General features: G+C 51.1%; 1 protein-coding gene across 1 annotated transcript in view; it reads right to left on the bottom strand.

Moving 5' to 3' along the window:
- LOC122364377 (Down syndrome cell adhesion molecule-like protein Dscam2) overlaps positions 1-22085 on the bottom strand; it is a 223022-nt gene that overhangs the window by 88385 nt on the left and 112552 nt on the right. The window contains exons 12-13 of the mRNA XM_043334686.1: positions 14202-14352; positions 853-1036 (exon numbers count right to left, since the gene is read on the bottom strand). Of these exons, the coding sequence (XP_043190621.1) occupies positions 853-1036; positions 14202-14352 (335 nt within the window). The remainder of the gene's footprint in view (positions 1-852; positions 1037-14201; positions 14353-22085) is intronic.

Raw genomic sequence — 22085 nt, 5'->3', positions numbered from 1 at the left:
GTACTATTGGTCTCAAGATAAGGGCCCAGGCGACCTGCAGTTTTGATGCGGTGAATACCCTTACCCTCTCTGCAGATCGGGCCGAGTGCACCCCTCCTCCCACCCAGCACCACCCCCCACTAGAGTTGTGGCGCGGTTGAGGGTATTCACCGCATCCCAACTTTAGGTCGGCTGGGCCCTTATATTGAGACCAATATTACAATTGATTAACTCGAGAGTACTTAGTTTCGTCGCGTTCGGTCGCTTTTTGCGTGAGTTAATCGCGAAAAACCGGTTGTCCGTTCGACTTCCCATCTCCTGTAAGTGCAAGGGTCAAATTAATATGATATACATATAAGTTCGACTCATCCCTGCAGATCTGAACAGCTGAACCTACATGACAAGCAACTGCTGGTCTGCCAACCACTTGCCCAATGTCAATGTGCAGTTCATAATATCAACACACTTCATCGGTTCATACCATATTCCAAAGTCCAGTGTCCTGCTCGTCTCCTCAGGTCTGTCCTTAGTCAGCACCCAAGTCCAATGTCCTGCATCATGGTTCATCCTTGCCCAAAATCCAGTACCCGGATCCGGGATCGTCTATTGGTCCGTCCTTATCCAATACCCAGTGTCCTGTATCCTGATTCATCCTTGCCCAACATGCAGAGTCCGAATCGTTTCCCCGGTCCACTCGTTTTCAAAGGTCATCGTCTAGCTCCTTTCCTGGTCCTAATGAGAGCCAAAAGTTTTGTCTCCCGCTCGTCTGCCGGTCCATCCGTGTATACCGTTCAGTTCCGCCGGTCGCACTCGTCTCCCGGGTCCACTGCCAGAGTCCACTGTCAGCGCTGCTCGCCGCGTCTGGGGCCGTACCTGCTGACCTCGCTGATGAACAGACTGCCGTTCTCGCGGACGGCGGCGCCCAGCTGCGACAGCGGCCGGTCGGCGCTCCAGACGGGCCGCGCCGCCGGCCAGCCCACCGCCAGGCACTGCACCAACAGCGGTCGCGCCTGCTCGGCCAGTACCAGTCGCGAGAGCGAGGCTATTCGTGCCGCAACTGCCGACATCAGACAACAGGGTGAGCTCAATCAGCGTGTCCGCGCCAGCCCATAACCCGGCCCAGTCTCGGCCAGTGCTGCCGCCGGGCTCCGCGGCGCCCTCGTTTACCACCGGCCGCGTTATGACGGCCGCCCGTATCATCGAACGACGCCATCAACGGCCGAATGACCTAACAAGTGGTGCTTTTTCATTTTCATTCCCTAAAGGTGTAGTAAGTGACACATAAAAGTGACATTTTGTCAGCCGAGCGTCCAATATTGTACACTATCACGACTCACAAGAGTGCGGACTTCTGTCAGTTGGCAGATAGAGCCACCTTCTATAGAGCCTTGGAGCAACCCACTGTTTGACCAATTGCCGTAAAAGGGGTGACTGCCTAGCGGGATGGCTTTGCCACGTTTCTCGGAAATGTTTTAGGGTGGTCTTGTTACGAACGAGGCCCAACTGTCTCTAAATCTCCGATAACTTCCTGCCACGGGCCCGGTTGCAACTAGCGACCAATAAAAGACTAAATTTGGCTCCTCGCGTATTCTTATTGAACCAAACAAAACAGGCAAACTGTGCAATGCGATTGTGCAAGTAGGATGTGAATGGTCGGCTCGGCAGTAGGCCGACCTTACACGCGAAAATACCTCCCTTGACAACGGTTAAGCCATGGGTGACAAGTGAAACCTCCGCAGAGGACTATCCGTGTCCAATGACCAATATGACTCAGAGTACATATATTGACCATGGGCGCAGTGGCCGGGACTAGGCACCGAGACGTCTGGTTAAGAGGGTGGACTTCAGTCCCGCCTCTCCCATTTGGACCGCCCAATGCAGTTAAGCCAGAAGCTTTGGACAAGACGCGAGTCCCATCTGACAGCCGCCAACGAAACTACATTGCACAAGCCGCGAAGGGCGCTACTAGCGGGCCAGAAGTCCCGCACCAGCAGCCCAACACAGCGGTCCACCCGACCCCGACCGACTCTCGACCCAGAGTGACATGCCGCTGCGGCCCCTGACCCCACATGGCGCACGGTCAGGTCACGTGCTCGCCGACCAATGAGCCCACCGCGCGGGCGCCCGCCGGGTAGGCTGTGCCGCCCGCCGCTCGCTGCAGCGGCGGCGGCCAGCTGTACCACGCCAGCTGTACCACCCGGCAGCAGTTACACAATCTTAACATAGGTATTCCCCACCAAATGTGGGAACCCACGGGTTAACACATTTTAAAACTCAACCACAAGCACTTCGATGCGGCTAAAAATACACGATCACCTGTCATCGTTTCACCCGTCCTCACGCTCACTTGTACGCCGCCGTCAATCGCAACCTGAGCCTCGTTTCATAAAGTGAGTCCGTAACTTACGCCAGTTTTTGGTCTTGTATTGCAAGTGCATGTGAAGCAATGACGATAGCTTGACTCGTTGGATTTATTTATCTTGCAAGCAAGAACAGAAGGGAGAAGGGGAAATACATTTTTCGCTTCACATTCGCTTGCAATACAAGCTCAAAAACCGGCGTAAGTTACGGACTCGCTTTATGAAACGGGGCCAGATCGGGAGCTGCGGGGCGTCAGCCACCCTCTCGAAGCCGGCGCGCGACAGATGCGTGCCGTCCTGACTGAACCAGGAGGCGCACCAGTGGCTTAGACAACGCACGCCATGCAACTTGCTGGTCAACTGGCGACCCATGGGCACGAACTGAACCAGGTCCGCCAGCTCACGAAGAAGGCGGCGTTCCAAGTGGTATGCGGCCGTCTGCTGCCACTTAACGGGGGTGACCTCCCCGCTGAGTCGCGGAAGGGGGCCCAGCACCATCACGCCGTCCGCGTGGGACAGCAGCCCCTCGAGGACCTGACGCGCATAGTCCACTGCCCGATCCAGCGTGTCGTCGGATCCAGCGTGTCGTCGGATCCAGCGTGCGCAGTGAGTCAACTGTAAACATTATTGCCAGTCAACCAGATGAGACAGGACCCGCTGCGGCGGCCCCCCGGGCGGCGAATGTGATCCACTCCCGCCGGAGGTCCGGGAGATCCCTCGCCAACGACTTCCAGGTGGCGCCTCCCCTTGACAGATTGAGGAGCTCCTCTGACGGTAGTCGCGATTCCAGCCTCGAGTCACGGGCAATGGAATCCCCGAGAACCAGGTGTAGAGCTGTCATCTGGCGCCGCACACTGGGCCGATCGCCAGGTCTAGCACGACATGGGTAAAAAAAATCGAACTTTGTGAATGTGCAATGAAACCTATACCAATTTGTTCAAAAATGTTCATACTACATTGCTGTGGTCTTTGTTTTCCAACACAATTGCTATTTCATGGCGAAAACTCAGCTTAAACACAAACTTCGGAATCGTTTAGACCGAACTCGTCCCCCGCACTCTTCGACAACGTATCTTTGATCCACGAAAACAATCACAATTTGAGGAGGAATTCCACATTTATATACATCAAACGATAGCTCCGGGTCTGCAGAATACACATAACCACGTGAAAATGGCAAACTCTTACTTGGTTATGATGTATTGGCACCGCAAAGATTTAAAGACGAAAATATAATTTCACATAATTGATGTCACACACAAAATAGACTTTTCAAAAAGTATCGCAGAGTACCGCTTCGAAAATCTCGCTACATGTCAATGATTCATTGCACTACAAGATCCAACAGTCATTTCATTTTTTGCGACTTTGGATGTAGCAGCCAAACATCAATCCGCGCCGGACCGGTGCTCGGCGTCAAACGCGCCGGGCCGGGAGGTGTTGATTGAACACTCCCCTTCTAACTCGGCTCTTGGGCCACATAGCGACACGTAGTAAGTGGCATTCGAAAGAGCGCCCGAAATTCCAGATGGAGTGATTAGTCATTTCTAGGTCAGGTCAAAGGTCACGTCACCAGAGGTCATCAAAGGTAAAATGTTGCATATATCAACATTTCTCGAAAACCGGCCCTTACCTCGGGGACCAATAGAGCTACATCGTCGCGGAAAAGTGCATTCAATTGCTCTTTTAGCGGTCTTTCTGAAATAAGCCCTCAGATTTGGCTTAACCCTCGCCCGTAGTGGTGTTTTCCAGCCGCGAACGTATAGAAGGGGTCCGTTGGACCCCCCCCCCGCCGTTTCGCCCCTGATCGAGCTAGAGCTTTGCGGAAAAGACGAGCGTGTTGCCCGTGACAAGAGGAAGCTGATGATACCCAATTGTAAGGTCCTAGGTCATCGGTTGACCTTCCAGGTCAGGTCAATGACCCAAAAGTCGGGTAAATCGGGACCTGTTAGAGCGTCGTAAAGGGTGGCTGCTGTAGGTTTTTTGGGTGCTGATCACGAATATAATGTTATTTACGATCATAGATGATGTCTTCATACATTTAGGCCAGGTCGGGTCAGGTCAGGTCAGGTCAACCAGTAGGCAGTAAGGGTTTGGCCGGGTATTTGCAGTAGGTGGCAACCGCCTCTGACAGCTTTGTAACATGTTACGAAGGCACCAAAGCTACATAGTAAATGTTCAAATGGTTGCTAGATTCGAATTCAGCTTCAAAAACTAGCCTAGAAACATGTAAAACTCGAAAAAGTGAACCAAGGTCATCAAAGGTCAATGACCTTACCTGACCTTCTGGTGACCTTGACACCCACCCTAATGCATGGGAGCAACATAATATCCCATGTTTGAACGTTTTAAACCAAGAAAAGACTGCAAACCCGCGGCTAATGCGAGCCGACATACGCTGAATCGCGATTCCGGCCAAACATGGTCTCGAAAGAAGGTCACAGGCAGGGGCGTCGCCGACGGGGGGGGGGTCGGGGGGGGTCGTGACCCCCCCACTCTTGAAAACTGGGGGTGTCGACCCCCCCACTTTTTGCGATGCTGAGTATGCTTTTTTAGCTTTTATGTCAGTGAAGCAGGCGTCAGCAACACCAACAAATACATCAGATTCAGAATCGCTTCAAGAGCTCCCTAAAGCCAATTAGCCAATTACCTGAAGTTCAATTAGCTATGGGCGGGGAACACCAGCACAACAATATTTTTAAGTAGCCACCATTCTAGTACCTTTTTATCCCTCAAAAGATTTGACGCGCCAAAACTGCCCCGAGCGTTCGTCTGATCGTTAAAAAAAAAATGGTCGCAGTCGATTCGTCGGATCAGTACCTAACTACAAAACTACAAACTAGCCTCAGCCCCATGGCTACCGTCACAACTAGCTGTACAGTGCACATGTAGGGGAAAGGGAGTCAGATGAAACCGTCTCGGGCTTTCGCAAAGAAGTCGCGCAAAAAGGAGCCGATTGCAACGAAACTTCCGGTGCGCTCGAGTTAATCACCTACTAAAAAATAAATCGATATCCCTGATTCAAATAAAGATGACCTTGGTTCACTTTTTCATAACATGCTTTTAATTTAGGTATAGGAAAGTTTTTGGAGCTGATTTTGAACTTAGCGCCCATCTGAACATTTAAGAAGTAGTTGTGCTGCTTATACATATGTATAACATGTTAGGAAGCAATCGGTGGTGGTCATCCACTATTAGGTACTGGTCGATCTGACCTGACCTGATCTACCCCAAATGCATGGAGTCATCGTCTTCGTTCAAAACTAAGATAACATTCGTAATCAGAACCTCGAAAAACCATCACAACTGACATTCGCAAAGTTCTAGCAGGTCCCGAGTTTCCCTACTTATTGGCGATGACCTGAGTCCTGAGATGACCCGAAACCTTGTAAATGGGTATCATCGGCTTTCTCTCGTCACGGGCAGCATGCTCTTTTTCCGCAAACCTCTAGATCGATCAGGGGTCGAAAGCATACCTCAGCGGTACTTTAGTATACGTTATACGTTAGCGACTGGGAACCCACCAATAGAAGGGCTACAGTGAAGCAGAAAACATATTCGATAGCTCTTTCAACGCTCTTTCGCTAGCTTCGCGTCAGATTTCATCTCAGGTCTATGTTTTGCCCATAGAAGGCAAACAGCTAGCTGGACAGAGTCTGCCGAAACATTTGCTTTGCAATAACTTTAGATTCCGTGAATTTGTATGGTATTTACATATGTTGTCTTGTCACCACCGTGTTTATTTCTTTGAGACGCGTCACATGAGTTAAAATTTGACCATCCAGAATTAACGTTAAAACGACCTCAGGTCAACGTTATGTCATGATCGAAAAAGGACCTCCTGCTGCATATGAATGGATCCGTGTTGTTGAGCTGAACAGTGAACACCTTCCAGGTGCTGTCACCGCTCTACCGCGTCTTCGTCAAAAGTTGTAGAAAAAATGCTGGTGGCCATCGATGGACATTTCCACTAATGACCTTTCGAGACATCACTCGCCATTATAAGTTGCACCCTGTCCCTGGCAATGATGAGCTGATTTGTCATGGCTCCAAAGATATTTTGCGTTTCTGACGAACTTTTTCAAAGCAGGAGGCATTCGTGCTTTTTCTAATTTCTCATTATTTTCTAATGATGAGGTCACGTATTTGACCTGCCTCCAGATCATAGATGCAAATCCTCAGAATAATGAATTGCTGATACGTATAACCCCATACATTAGGCATACAGTGTACCAAATTTCGAAGTTATGGGAGAAAAGCTACAAGAATGGCGAGAGGAGAAAGTTTGATAGAGGTATACCGTATAACTGAACTTGACATGGCGACCTGACCTTAAGTGACCAGTGATAATTTTTACGCAAGTGATGTAGGTAGGTATACCTACCTAATAGGTTATACCAAATTTCGCGGCGCTGCGCGCCGATTTGTTACACGCGCGCACACACACATACGCACGCACAAAACTGGGAAGTGTGGAAAAAAACACCCCTACCCATCGGGTGAAGACTAGAAACCCGACCCCCCCCCCCCACTCAAAAATCCGTGGCGACGCCCCTGGTCACAGGTCAAAGATCATTAAGGTCAAGGTCATGAAATTTCCAGGTTAGCTGTAAAAGTAGTTATCGCGAGGATACTGAAAGTTTCGTTGCGATCGGCCGCTTTTTACGCGAATTACTCGCGAAAAACCAAGGGTTCCGTTCGAAGATTCAGGCCCTGCCGCGCTAGAATGGCATATCGGCCCACTGTGCGCCGGTACCAGCCGCGAGCTGTCGGGTCGTAGATCCGCAACGCGTCCATGATCTATTAGCGAGACAAACACATGATTAAACATTTGGTTACATACATACATACAAAATTAACAGAAGCGTGATGAGCCATACAGGCAGTCATGCCCGCATTCACCTGGGTATTCATACCAAGGTCAGACAGGCGTCTGTCCAGTGTCCTCAACTAGGTTTCAGTGGTTTTCTCTCGCCATACAGGCAGTCATGCCCGCATTCACCTGGGTATTGATACCAAGGTCAGACAGGCGTCTGTCCAGTGTCCTCAACTAAGTTTCAGTGGTTTTCTTTCGCCATACAGGCAGTCATGCCCGCATTCACCTGGGTATTCATACCAAGGTCAGACAGGCGTCTGTCCAGTGTCCTCAGCTAGATTTCAGTGGTTTTCTTTTGCCTCTAAATGGTAAAGTTTGTTCAGAGGGCGACGAGTTCTCTTTCCTCGCATTTCCAGATAAGCGGCTCTGGGGTGCCCGTCGGTACCTAGAATTAATTCCATAACTAGGGCCAAGGGCCAGCGACCCCGGGGACCGTTACCGTGCACCAAAACCACATCTCCCACTCTGGGCACGTCGATTGGGCGACCGCGGGGCGATACTGGACAAGATCTGAGTGCGGGAATGTACTCTGTAGTCCACCGTTTTACTTAGTGTTCACTGACCCGGCGCTGATGACGCCAAGATCGGGATAAATTGTCACAGTAACTGCTCGAGGGGTACAATACCCCACGGATTGAGGTGACCTCGAAGAGCAAGTGGGCAGGCGTCAAGAGGTCCTCATCTATCGAAGTCAGAGGCCTCAGGTTTAAGTGAAATGCCAGCTCGTACAGCGTGGCCGCCAATTCATCGTGTGAGAGACTGCACAAGTGCAGGGTGATTTTAAGGCACCTTTTAGTCACTCCCACCATCCGTTCCCAAAATCCTCCCCACCAGGGAGAAGCTTCAGGTATGAATCTCCATGTGACGTTACGAGGGATGTGGGTCAGAAGTGCGTGAAATGTTTTTGCATTGTCACTACAGATTAGCGCAGGGGTACAGCCCTCAGCAGACTGCGTGGTAGGTATTCTTTTTTTTTTGTTAATACCGATAATAACTCAAAGGCTATGCTATCAATCGGTCGGAACTCACTGCAGATAGATGCGCCATGCTCCACTCCTTCGATTAGGTCTATCACTAAACAGAGTATGCGCATTGTGTGGCAACAAAATGCAAAAGTTTGTTTTGAGGGCAAATATTAACTTTTGGGTTTTGGTGCCAAAATGGATGGAAAATGAGTACGATGATTGTGGTGCGGAGTCTCGCGCGTCTTGCTGTTACGATTTCCGAATGACCGATTGCATGGTATTCGCCTTATTCTCGGTTTTGTCCGGCCCCCCGGTCGACAGACATGGTAGCCGAAATCTAGTCGGATATGAACATTCTTCTAAATCCATAGACTTTAATGCTTAATTGACTATATTTGAGAGGGTTTTATGAAGATACATGACCAGATACAGAAAAAAGCGAGATGCTATTTTGTAGATTAAATCGTCTACTATCTGCGACTTTTGAAGTGTTTTTTAATCTGAGGTACGGAAATCGTGTTCCCAAGAGACTGAAAGTAGCCATGCTTTACATTAGACCCAATGGCAAAAATTCGAAATCTGACGGAATTGGCCATTTTTACGTCTGGTTTATGAAAATTCTAGACAGGATATATAAAAACCCGAGATGCTATCAGGTGGGAAATTTCATTGTCTTTTACCGCTTTTTGAAGTGTTTTTCGATCTGAGACCGGCAAATCGTGTTCCCAAGAGACTGAAATTAACCCTGTTCTACAGCAAGACAATGGCAGAATTCTAATATTTGATGGAAGATATCTTAGGTGATAATAACCTTACTACTAATTGCAATGCTTCATTGGAAAGCTCAACACTGGCACTGTCATCGGTCTTGCATTGCTATTTCACAGAACAACAAGAAATAACGTTTTGAAGCCTTTGAATATTGACTTACTTTTCATCGACGGGCTCGATCCCCATCACCACCAACAATTTTCCGGGAAGTCAGGATTTTAGAGATATTTAAGCAGAATTGCAGAGCTGTGTCAATACTACGGCACTTAAATACACATTTTAAGAAAACTGTCTTTTTCTTAGCATTAGTTAGGTCTCAGAAACAGCAACATGTCGATATAATGAAGAAAAATAAGTGCAAATGATCGCGCAAGAGAGTATCCTTAGCTCCCTAGCAACCACCTAGCAACGTAAGGCAAAATAGTAAACAACTCCTGTTGATATCAGGTACTCAGCCTTGGAAGCACAGTAGACGGTCACCATACTGGGTTTCATACTGAATTTTGCATACCAAAATGGATGTTTCCAACTAAAATTATTTTTTCGTGAAATTCATCTTTGTTGCCCTACTATTTTTCGTAAAACCGAGATATACAAACTTAATATCAAAAATAATATTGTGATAATGAAAACCGCCATATAAAACAAGATAATTGCTGAGATCATGCCTACCTACCTACCCCCCTTGGTCCTACCCCCTAATTCAATATACCCTGGTTTTGTCGAAAAAAAATAATACCCGCCACGCAGTTTGCAGAGGGCTGTACCTCGAATGGCAAAGAAGCGTCTCAAAGCTAGTTTTACGTCATCGGTGTGTTGTGATTTGACAAGTTCCAGATGCACTGCCCTGGACGTGGCGCACGTTATAAGGACCCAAGATTTCGTGCCAGCAGCAGTGATCAGGGGCCCGAAAAAAAATCCCAGTCCAACCTTTGCGAAGGCGCGGCACGGTTCAATGCGGAAGGACGGCAGTCCCCCATCCGCGGCACGGTAACTACTCGTGCCTTTTTTCCTTCGTCGCTGGGCTGTTTCTGTCGCCCGGGACAGGTCTCGTCTGTTTCATTGTAACCAGGCAGTTGTGGAGAGCGCGGCTCACGGTGGCGTTTAAAACCTGTGGCTTCTCCGGACAGGTCTCCCGTAGAATGTTGTTGAGACGCTGCAGGGTGGTGGTCGGGTTTGACTCGATGATCATCAGTAGAAGATCCCGCATTTCGTCGTCGACCTTGACGTGTCGGCTGCCGCCTCTTGGCCTTGCTGCCGTTTCCCCTGTTCTTGCCATTTGGCGACAACTGACCAGGCGGTTGTGCGTCAAACCAAGTTCCTGAGCCACTGCGACGTAGCCTCTGCCGTCATGAAATGCGTCAACGATTCTACGTCGGTCGGTCCTCGGCGCACACCGACCCGTTCTGACAACGTGGCATGACAGCTGCCGCCCTTTATTACACTACACAGTACACGTGAGACGTATGCGCATACGCGAGATCGTATTTATACAGGGTGATCCATAAAATTTGGAACCCCTAACTTAAAATGTCTTAAAAAGTCCGAAAGTACCGTAAAGTGGGGTGTTAAAGGACAGTTTTGACGAAGCGAGCGGATCCTTTCCCATATAACGGGAAAATCTCAGTATGAGCGGCCCGACCCGGCCTGTAACGCTTATGCGAGCAACCACTTGACCGATTTACATGCATAACAAAACCTAAAGAGTAAAGAGCTTATCTTTTTCAGTGTTTTAAACGTAGTTAGTCACCCCAATAATTTTGCAAGTTAAAAAAATGCAAGCATCTAAGTTGAAAACGTGGCAGTCACCCCCGTTAACGGAACTTTTATTGTTGGCCTCTCACTGTTTGAGTTCGGTCAACGGTCACTCACTGTTTGCGTTTGGTCACCACCCACTGTTTGGGTTGGTAGGGACCACACACTGTGTTTGGCCAGTGTTTGTGTTTGATCACTCACCTCACTGTTCGTGCTTGGACACCGCCCACTGCTTGGATTGGTAGGGACCACACACTGTGTTTGGCCAGTGTTGGTGTTTGATCACTCACTGTTTGCGTTTGGTCACTCATGGTTTGGATTGGTAGGGATCACACACTGTGTTTGGCCACTGTTTGTGTTAGTTTAAGTGATCACTAACTGTTTGCGGTTGGTCACTCGCTGCTTGTTTTTGTTTACTCACTAGAGATGACGATCGGATACCAACTTTTTGGTATACCAATACCAAACCGATACTAACTTGGTATTTGGTATTTCAAGGCGAATGCATTTGGTATTTCGTTGGTATTATGAATCCTCAATAATGTTAAGGAGGCTGATCATTTGGTTAAGAGTTGGTATTTTACTCACATTCCCAAGTCGGTTTGGTTTCGGTATTTTTCCAGGGGCGCCGCCGACGGGGGGGTCGCGGGGGTCGCGACCCCCCCCCCCACTCATGAGAACCGGGGGGTCGACCCCCCACTTTTGGCGATGCTGAGTATGCTTTTTTGAGCTATCATGTCAGTGAAGTTGGCGTCAGCAACATCAACAAATACAATGTAGAATCGCTTCAAGAGCTACCTAGACCCTATCGCTTATGGGTCAATAAGCTGTGGGCGACTGGAACATCAGCATGACAATATTTTAAAGTAACCACTATTCTAGTCCCTTTTATCCCTCATAGGAGTGAGCGCGCCAAAACTGACCCAACCGCTCGTCTGATTGTCAAAATAATGGTTGCAGCCGATTCGTCGGATGACGTAGGCATCAGTAACTACGAGGTACGGCTCTCGCGAGATTAAAGGGACTATCCCACCTTTAACATAGGGTTTGAGTTGAGATAGCCAAGTTTGCGGCGAGGTTCAGAAACCACTATCTATCTAGGTTGCAACCCCCGCGGCCTCTTGGTGTTGAAGAAATTCGTTCCCTTCATTTGAAAATGGGCCTTGCGCAAGGCCCTATCTTCAACATGGAGCGACCGTTAGTGTGACGTCACCTTGTTTAGTCATTCTGATTTAAATGGGTTTGTTCGTCGAAAAATCGCTTAAAACTTGGTCTGAACTTTGTTGTGGTGCCTACAGAGTAAAAAGAATCAGCTTTATGACAGTAATGTGGCCTGGGGAAGGAGGTAATTTTGGGCTGTGACGTCACATATTTGACAGTTTGTGTTTGGAATATGGGAAGCCCAAGATGTTTAATGAAAAATAAATGCCAGAACCGTGTTCCTGGTCATCCAATCTATAAAGTCGGGCACAATTTAACTGGTTTTAACAACATTTTAGAAGGTGGGATAGTTCCTTTAAGCGGTAGGTTTTGCACTTTTACATTTCCGGTTATATCTCAGAAACTAATCGATCTACGATGAAGCCATTTTACACGATCATGGCCGGCTTGTGAACCAACAAGTCAATCGCATCTTCAACACTTAAAAGCTTAAGACGACGACGATATAGCCTGAAGGACACTAAATTTTCTAGGTGCAAAACCTACCGCTAAAACCCGCGAGACCTGTACCTAACTAGCCTCAGCCCTGACTACCCTCGGACCTGCCTGCATAGGGGGAATGGGGTCAGATGGTGGACCCCTCTCGGGCTTTCCCAATAAGACGCGCAAAAAGGAGCCTATTGCAACGAAACTTCCAGTGGCCTCGAGTTTATCAATTTTACACCTACTCTACAAATTTGTTGACCCTGATTCGAATATGGCTGACCTTGGTTCACTTTTTTTAGTTTTATTTGCTTCCACTTACAAGTGTAGTTTTTGGAACTGATTTCGAGCTTAGCGCCGGTTTGAACAAGTACCTAGTTTTGATAAATAGTTATGTAACATATTACGAAGTTATCGTTGATGGTTGTCACTTGTCAGTTGTCACCCACTCTAGATGGCCGGCAGGAAGCCTGCTGGTCGACCTGACCTGACCCGACCCGATCTACTCCAAATGCATGGAGTCATCATCTTTGTTCATATGTAACATCGAAATCGTACTCGGGACCCCGATAACAGCTACGGCTCACAAAGTTCTAGCAGGCCAGATTTTCCCTTCTTTTTACTTTTGGGCGTTGACCTAAGATCCGGCCAAGACCTTGAAATTGGGCATCATCGGCGTTCTCTCATCACGGGCAGCATCCTCGCTTTTCCGCGAAGCTCTACCTCGATCAGGGGCCGAAAGCATACTTTAGCGTTACGTTGGTAAACGTTTTACCTTAGCGACCCGTACCTAAAACACGAATAAGAGCTACAGCGACACAGAAAGCGTATTCGATAACTTTTTTAAAGCTCTTTCGCCAACTTCGCCTCAGATGTGACTTCGGGTCTATGGCTGGTGTACCACAGAGGCCAAACAGCTTAACGGACGGATTTTCAACAACCTATGATTCAGCGAATGTGTATGATATTTATGTTATCACCATCGTGTTTATTTCGTCGAAACACGTCGCATGGCTTACAATTTGAACTTGAAAATTTAACTAGAAAACTTGACATCAGGTAAAGGTCATGTCCTGACCGGAAAAGAACCTGCTGCATATGGATCGATCTGTGTTGCTGAGCTGAACACACTCCAGGTGCTGTCATCGCTCTACAGCGTCTCCATAGAAAGTTGTTGTCGAAAATGTGTTGGAGACCTTTGATGACCTAATGACTGACCAATTGACCATTCGAAATTCGAATCACCATCTGGTCATTAGTTGCACCTTGTCTCTAAAATGAGCAGAGGTGCCATGGCTACAAAAGTATCTAGCGTTTTTAGCATATTCGTTCAAAGCAGAGGGCATTCGTGCTTTTTTCCCATATCTTATCATGATTGGTGAGGTCACATATTTGACCAGACTTCACTTCTCAGATGTAAAATCCCAGATTCATGAACTGTTGGCACTTAAAATCTCATTCATTACACCAAATTTCAGACTTATAGGAGATTATCTATAGGAATGACAAGATTGCAGTTTTTTTGAGGCATTAAAACTAAGCTTGACATGACATTGTGATCTGACCTCAGGTGACCTGTGCTTGATGTCTATGCACGATGCAAAAGCGAGGTACAATAAGATATACCGCTGCTGTCGTGGCGCTGCGCGCCTTTGTTTTTCTCAACACACGAAAAAAAACAGGAGTGTGGCTAAAAACACCCCTACCCATTAAGACGAAGACCGGTAACCCGACCCCCCCCCCGCGCTCAAAAATCCGTGGCGACGCCCCTGTATTTTTCCATGGATATTATTCGTATTTGGTTTGGTATTGGTATCACGATTTTCAGTAATTGACATTACTATTACTCACTGTTTGTGTTGGGCCGATAGAGCAGCGCGCGGGATGGCGCGCCCCGCCCGGCTTGGGTGACGGCCGCCACCCACACCTCGTAGCTTTGGTAGTGGTCTAGATCCCTCAGCTCCATCATCAGTCGCTGTTCTGCAGAGCTCTCGAAACGGCGCTGGTCCGGGAACATCGTCACACGGTCAGTCACCGGAACATGGTAACAAAGCCACAGCCGTATGTATGTATACGGCAATGCACACATGCCCATGTCCGTATCTCACTGTGTGTCCAATAGCACATATGAAGTCACACGAAAAGGCGGGGCCTAGCGCAACGGGCGTCATATTTGAATTTGTTTTATATGAAAATGTATATTTAGGGTGTCATTTTACAGGGTGTCCTAGAATGGACCGAACATTTAGATCTGGCTAAAAGTACGATATTATTATCCAGAGTCAGCAAAGAGTAGTCCTTGGAGTAGTCCCTTTTCGTTTTTAGCCTTAGCTGCCAAAAGGCAATCATGGCGAATCAAGTGCCGTTCTCAACTTTGTAAGCTGACTTTCGGCATGGTTCTTGCTGGAGAGCTCCAGCAGCTCATCTGCAAAAAGGTAGGAGTGTGCAAAGCGAGTTTATATCAGCGAGCGAAGCCAGAGAGAGCTAACCTGATCGACAAGCCCGGGTGCGACCAAAAAGGAGCATGCATCATTCGTCAAGCGGGTGGTTGCCATGTCATGGACAACAAACGTCACCCATCTACCCAAAAATATAAGTTAAACGACAGATTAGGGTTACATGAGTCTACTTTTGACCACTACCTTCCACAAAATTTTGGATTTTGGGGCCCCTCACCTAAAAAAATATGCCATAACTAACGGAAAGACAGCGCAAAACGCTATGAATCAGCCAGGAATCATAACAAATGCAACAAAAAAGTGAATGGAAACACACTTTGTGGTCTTACGAAGGTATTCTGCAATATGAACCGACAAAAAAGTCGTGTGTGGACGTCAGATGGTGACAACGCCCCAACAGCGGAGACGGCCAGAGACCCGCCGAAAATCAAAGTGTGTGACATTTTGAGCCACGGTGCACTCATTCAGCTTCACGTGATGCCCCAAAGACGACCGTTAACACAAATTGCTACAGGCCCATGTCACTCCACTTTTGATGACATCATAAGGGGGCCTCAGGACAATAATGGCGCGGTGCGCCACAATTGCTTCCAAGCTTCTTGCCAACAGCTGTCATTTTTGAAAATATTATTTTAAAATAAAGTTACAAGTAATAAAAATGTTGCAATTAAGTTAATTAAATCGATACCGTATCAAAAAAACTTACTGAAAAATGATTTATTCATAGTAAAAATATAATCTTGATGCGTCTTTACGTTGCTTTCCTGCTACTATCGTCTATATCTTCAAAACCGGCCATTTCTTAGCATTTTGCCGCTCTTTTTTGTCGCTAGAAAATTAGTTGAGCTTTCCATTGACATCAACATTCAACGGTGGAGCGGTATGTGTAGAGTGGCATCAATAATTTTCAAATGAAGTTAGTCATTTTTACGTTTTCAAGGAATAGAGTACCCCTTGCAAGCATCATGGGTGACGTCACTCAGGACTTGTCTCTGATTGGTCGGCGGGGGAGGGACTGTACCTATTATACAGGGTGACCCAGCAAAAGCGGGCCCCGTGCTAACTTTGTGCTATAGTTCCTATAATAATTGACCAAATGGGTTTATTTTTCAGGACATGGCAGAAGCAACACCTGACAACTCAAAGAAACCTCACTGGAAGCTAGATCACAGAATATACAGTGTAAAACACTACTACAAGACAAGCTCGTTTAAGAAAACTCAGGAGACTTTCTTACATGAGTTTGAATGTCAGAAAGCACCCTCCAAGCAGTGTTCTAAAATTGGATATTGGTTGGGTGTGCCGATGAAGAAAAAATCCTAGGATGAAAAAAAGAAAGTAAATAACTGCAGTATTTTTGCAAAATGGTGTAATGCCAATTTTTATGCTAACTGATAAACCAGGATTTCATGTCAGGATCTTGACAGGGTGTGGAACAAAAGGATGTGGGTGCATCAACTGTCAAGTGACAAGTGAACTGGCTGTTGGAATACATGAAACTCTTTTCAGAGATGAAGTAAAGTTGGTCATTCATATTTTAGGGATGAAAATATTTTCCCCATTAGGTGTGATTTGCCACCAAAAAGGCTGAAAAATGAAACACTGCCTCCAAGAGCAGGATCCAGAACTGGGTGGACCACTTTGAGAAGTTTGGAACCGTTGAAAGCCTCAACGCAGCCAGTGAACGTCGTCCAAGCCACTCAGGAGGTACGAGCAGGAAGCGCACAGCCGAACTTATCGAGAGTGTGAGAGAGTCAGTTCAGCAGAGTCCGAAACGCTCCTTGCGCAAACGAAGTCAGTCTCTCGGTATTTCCCGTGAAACGTGCAGGAGAGTACTTGTTAACGATATGAAGGCTTATCCATACAGGATACAGACAAAACAGACTCTCACGGTCTCAGACAAAGAGAAGAGAAAGGCTATGGCAGTGAAGATGTTGGAGAAAATGGAGGAAAGCCCAGAATTCCTGAAGTTCATCTGGACCTCGGATGAAGCTCACTTTAACCTTGAAGGGAAGGTGAATTCGAAGACAAATGTCTTTTGGGGGACCTCCAAGCCTCAAGAAGTAGCCACCACGCCTCTGCATTCCCCTAGGTGCACGGTATGGGCTGCAATCTCAGCAAGAGGAATCATCGGACCAATGTTCTTCGAGGAATCTGGAGCGAGAGTGACCGTCACCAAAGAACGGTATGTTGAAGTCCTCGAAGCCTTCAAGAGCGAGCTATATGCGCTCTATCCATCGCTTATGAACAGGTTCTGGTTCCAGCAAGATGGAGCAAGCTGTCACACCTCGAAGATGTCCCGAGATTGGCTGAAAAAGAACTTCGGACGTCGTATGATCAGCCTGAAGACTGATTTTGAGTGGGCGCCCCATAGCCCAGACCTGAGTCCCCCAGACTTCTTCCTCTGGGGCTATCTCAAGGACCGGGTGTACTCAGAGAAGCCCAGGACCATCACCGACCTCAAGGAAGCCATCAGGGAGGAGATGAGAGCCATTCCTCGGTCTGTGTGCAAGGCCGTCATGGACAACTTCGTGCTGCGCCTCAAGAAATGTAACGAGCTAAATGGAGGACATCTCGAGCACATGCTCTAGATTGAACAAGGAGAGGTTGTTGTTGTTGTTGGTGTTCCCCTCAGGGCCGGCTGGGGCCGGCCTGTAACCCCATGAGGGGCTCCTTGTGGCGGAGGTAGCCGGCGGCCAAGGCCGCCACCAGCTCGCCGCCCTTCAGCTGCTCTGGTCGAATGTGGATGTTGCCCGTCAGTCGCACGCGGGCGCCGGCCAGGCACGGGCACCTGAGCAACACATGCTCCGGAGTGTCGGCGCCCTCTCTGCACACGATGCAGCGGGCTGCGGGGCACGCCTTGAGGTTGCACTGCTGGCAGGTCGGGATGGGGCGCCGCCCGATACGGTGCAGATACTGTTCCGAGCGACCCCAGTGCCCGGCCCGCAGCTGGTGGACGTTGACGGCGGCATCCCGGTCGAGGTTGTTGAGCGGAGCCGGCATACGGTCCCGCATGATGTCCTTGAAGAAGCTGGACGGCCATTCCTGTCGCCAGCGGTGGGAGGCGCAGCGTGCGACGGCCTTCGTTAGCGTCCTCACGTCTGTTGCTGCTGCCTCCTGGGGTAGGCCGGAGGCCTCCTTGGCCAGCTCATCGGCCCTCTCATTTTCCCGCAGGCCGCAGTGCGCCGGGACCCACTGGAGGCGGATCGGTGACCCTCGGCTGGAGAGAGCGAGTAGGTCCTCCCAGATGGAGATCCCTAGGTGAGTCGTCTGGGAGGAGGCGCCGCTCTCCAGCATCCTCAGGGCGGCCTGGGAGTCGGTGCAGATGACTATTGGGTCGTCTGCGATGTCGGCGTCGGCGTCTCGGATGGCGTTCAGGGCCGCCTTCAGGGCACACAGCTCTGCCCGCGTACTGGAACAGAGCTGGCCCGCTGGGACTCGGACCTCCCGAGTCTCTCCCGACGGGAAGGTGATGGTGGCACCGCCCCCGCCTTGGGAGACGCCTCCCTCCGCCGAGCCGTCCGACCATATCCAGGTGGCGCGGGGCGGCAGATGTTCCAGTGTGGCCTCTGCCGCTCCCCTCCGTATGTGCGCAGGGGCCGCTCTCTGGCCGCCGGGGCCGACGTCCAGGCAGAACGTCACGGCTTCTCCATGGTGGTCCCACGGTGGGATAGTCTTTGTAGGGCGTCCTTCCACTTTGACGTCGGCCGCGCCTGTCCAAGCCAGGGCGCGGTGGCCGACGTCACGCCATCCGGTGGTCGTCCTCAGGCGGGGCGCGACGTGCATCTCCCCGACGGCGTGGAGCGGGTCGTCGCCGGGCAGCGAGGCGGCCAGGCCCACCATGCGGGCGGCCAGCGCCGGGCATCGTACTCGCGCCGGCGGGATGCCGGCCTCGGCCATCAGCGGCGCGGTCGGGGTCGAGGCCGTGCAGCCAGTGACCGCACGGGCCGCCGCTCGCAGCTCCCGCTCGATCAGCTCGACGTGAGCTTCAGACGCCGCCGGGAGCCACGCCGCTGCCGCGTACTCCAGGGCGCCCCGAACGTATCCGTTGGCAACGGTCCGTAGTTGCGCCTCCTGGAGGCCCCAGCTGCGACCGGTCAGCTTCCTCAGCTGAGCCGTCCTGGGCTTCACTTTCCGGCGCAGGTTCTTGCAGTGTTCCCCGAAGTGGAGGAGTCTGTCGAAGGTGACTCCTAGGAGTCTCAGGTATGGGGATCCTTTGACCGATGTTCCGGCCACCTTGATCTGGAAGTCCTTGGCGTCATGGGACCACTGGGAGAGGACCAGGGCCTGGGTCTTCTCCCCGGCGATCACCATCTTCCACCTGTTGGCCCACCTGACCATCGTGTCAGCTGCGATCTGGGCTCGTTCTCTTGCCGTCTCCATCCGGCAGCTACCGCTCAGTGTGGCGGTATCGTCGGCGTACATGAATACGCTGGTACCCGGGACGCTCCTCAGGTCGCTCACCAGGTCGGCCGACCACAGGGTGTACAGGGTCGGTGCCAAGACCGAACCCTGAGGGAGGCCCGCTCTGAAGGGGCGCTCCTCACTGAGGCAGCCGTTCACTTCCACCCTGGCGCGTCGGTCACGGAGGAACTGGAAGATCCAATTTACTATGCATAGTGGGAGCTGGAGACGAAGCAGTTAAAGTTGTAGCATGCGGTGGTCGATCTTGTCATAGGCTCTACTGAAGTCATACGCTACCAGCGCGAACTTCTCCGCCGTCTTCCCCTCGGTGGGGCGACCGGCGGGGCGGGGTCGGTTCCAGCCGTCCTGTACGGTCTGCACAAGGCGGCCTCCACCGATCTTCCGCGCCGGAAGCCCACCTGTTCGGCAGGAATCAGGTTCCTCGCTTCGGCGATCTGGCTGAGTCGAGCGCCGACCATCCGTTCTGCCAGTTTTGCCACGTGGCTGGTGAGGGCTATCGGGCGGTATGACGTCACGGACTGCGGGTTCTTGCCGGTCTTCAGAATCGGGATGATGGTGGCCCTCCGCCACGCGCTTGGTATGGTGGCGTCTGCCCAGGTCTGGTTGATCAGGCGCAGCAGTACGGACTTGGCTGTGGGGCCGAGATGCCGCAGGTGCTCAGTGCACACCTGGTCCGGGCCGGGCGCTTTCCTGGACTTCAGCACCCGGATCTGGGCTTCCATCTCCTTCATGCTGAAGGGGGCGCACGCCTCTTCTTTAGTGTCGAGGCATGTGCAGCCGTTGTCCCTCAGGGATACCAGTTCCTTCTTCACGGGCCGGTCTCCTTTCGGACAGCGGACCTGCTTGCTGACCGCTGCATAGGTCCTGACGAAGGCGTTGTATTTCGCGCGGTCCTCTATGGCAAGTTTGCCACAGTCCCCGCTGATAGCCTGTCCCGGTCGGGACTCAGGTACGGCGCCCTCCATCCTCCGGAGAATCTTGGAGACGCGCCCGATTCTCGAGGGCCGGTTCAGCTCCGTGGAGACAAAGTCTCTGAAGGTCCTGGTTCTGGCCGACTCCTCTGCTGCGGCGGCCGCCTTCTTCGCAGCTTTCCACCTCTCTCTTGTTGCAGGACAGAGATTAGAAGTCATCTCTGCCCGTGCCGCTCGCCTTGCTGAGATCGCATCGATCAGTTCAGGATCGCAGGCCCAGGGCTTCGGGTCGGCGCGAGCGCCGCGGGGGATGGCCCGCGTGCTCTCTGACATGATGATGGTTGCCACTCTCTCGGCGAGGGTGATTGTCGGTAGATCAGGAGGCAGGGCAGAGAAGGCCGCCTCGCAGCCGCTGGTAAACTGTGTCCAGTCCGCCTTCTGCCAGGACCACCTGGTCTTTCTGATGCGGCGTGGGCGGGCGCCGCTCGTCGTGGTCTGGACCACCTGGGGGAGGTGATCACTGCCGAGATCTGAGCCGATGGACCAGGAGCTCCGCAGCGCCAGATTCTGGTGGCAGAGCGCAACGTCTGGGGCAGTCAGCGGCCCGGTCCCGTAGCCGGCGCGGGTGGGCTCTCCGTTGTTGAGGGCTGTTCAACGTGAGCGTTCTAGCCAGCCCGCGATCTTCTCACCGGTGTCGTCGGGTTCCAGGCACGCCCCGTCCCAGTCCGGGTGATTGCCGTTCACGTCCCCCAGGATGAAGGTGTCCGGCGAAGACGGGAAGCCGTCCAGGGAGAATCGGTCGACTCTCTCGTCAATCCCCGATGATCTGATTGGGGGGCGGTAGATGCAATAAATAGCAACAGAACAAGGTCTTTGGTTGGTGTGAGGTCTAGTGGGCGACGGGCTGGCGAATACCCGAACGCCGCACCATTTGGTGGTGTCGTCCTGCGGGTGGAGAGGGGAGTCCTCGATGGTCTGATAGTTGAGGCCGTCTCGGACGAAGATCGCCACACCTCCCCCCTTGGCCGGCCCTCCGTCTCTCCTTCCGCGCGCCCTCCTGACCAGCGCGGCCGTCTGGTAGCCCGGGATGGTGATGGGCTGGCCGGCAGCCGGCTGGACCTCCTGAACAGCGGCAACGTCCGTCTTAGTGGTAGAGAGCCAGCGGTGGAACTCATCCCTCTTGGGGCGTAGTCCTTCCGCGTTCCAACTCGCGATGAGTAGTCGGCTTCTGTTCCGACGGTTCAGACGGTACCGTCTGTTCTTGGCCCGCCTGCTGCGGCCCCCCCAGGCTCCTCGCGCGCCGCGCCCGGTCGGGCCCCCGCCATCGGCGCTCATGGCGGGGGACGCTGGGTTCACTTAGGCGGACCGAGCCGCGCGCGCGCGGCCGGTCCGCAGGTGTTGCCGAGGTCGAGTCGGTCGAGTCGGTCGGGTGTCGAGCCGGTAGGTAGAGTAGCTGAAGACGTCGGCCGGTGGCGCGTCGGCCACCGGCATCCGCCCTGGAGGGGCGGTTGTCCCCCGTTTGGCTGGCTCGGGCGCTGTCCACGCACCGAGTCGGGGCGAAGCCCCACACCGTCCAGTGTCCACCACTTGAAGGCGGGGGACTCCAGACGGCACAAGGAGAGGTCGGTCGCTTTCGTGTTTTGACATGGTACTTAGAACACAATAAACCAGTTGGGGCATTCCACGTCAAATCGAACAAAAATCGGCTGTTTTGCACCTTACCATCAGCGATTTCATTATAAATTTGTGAGCGAGTTCCTGTGTCGCCCCGAACATTACATTGATGTTTTTCGCACATTCTGACCACAGGTCTTCTAAATATAGGGCATCGAATTTTTACAAAATGTTGCATCTTTATATTTTTGAACGACCATAACTTTGGTTGTACTTGCTTGATTTGAATGAAATAAACCTTACTGTTTAGGTAATTTCTTAAGCAT

Source organism: Amphibalanus amphitrite, unplaced genomic scaffold (assembly GCF_019059575.1).
Source record: "Amphibalanus amphitrite isolate SeventyFive unplaced genomic scaffold, NRLGWU_Aamphi_draft 000673F_arrow, whole genome shotgun sequence".
Classification (NCBI taxonomy): domain Eukaryota; kingdom Metazoa; phylum Arthropoda; class Thecostraca; order Balanomorpha; family Balanidae; genus Amphibalanus; species Amphibalanus amphitrite.
This window is presented reverse-complemented; position numbering and strand designations above follow the sequence as displayed.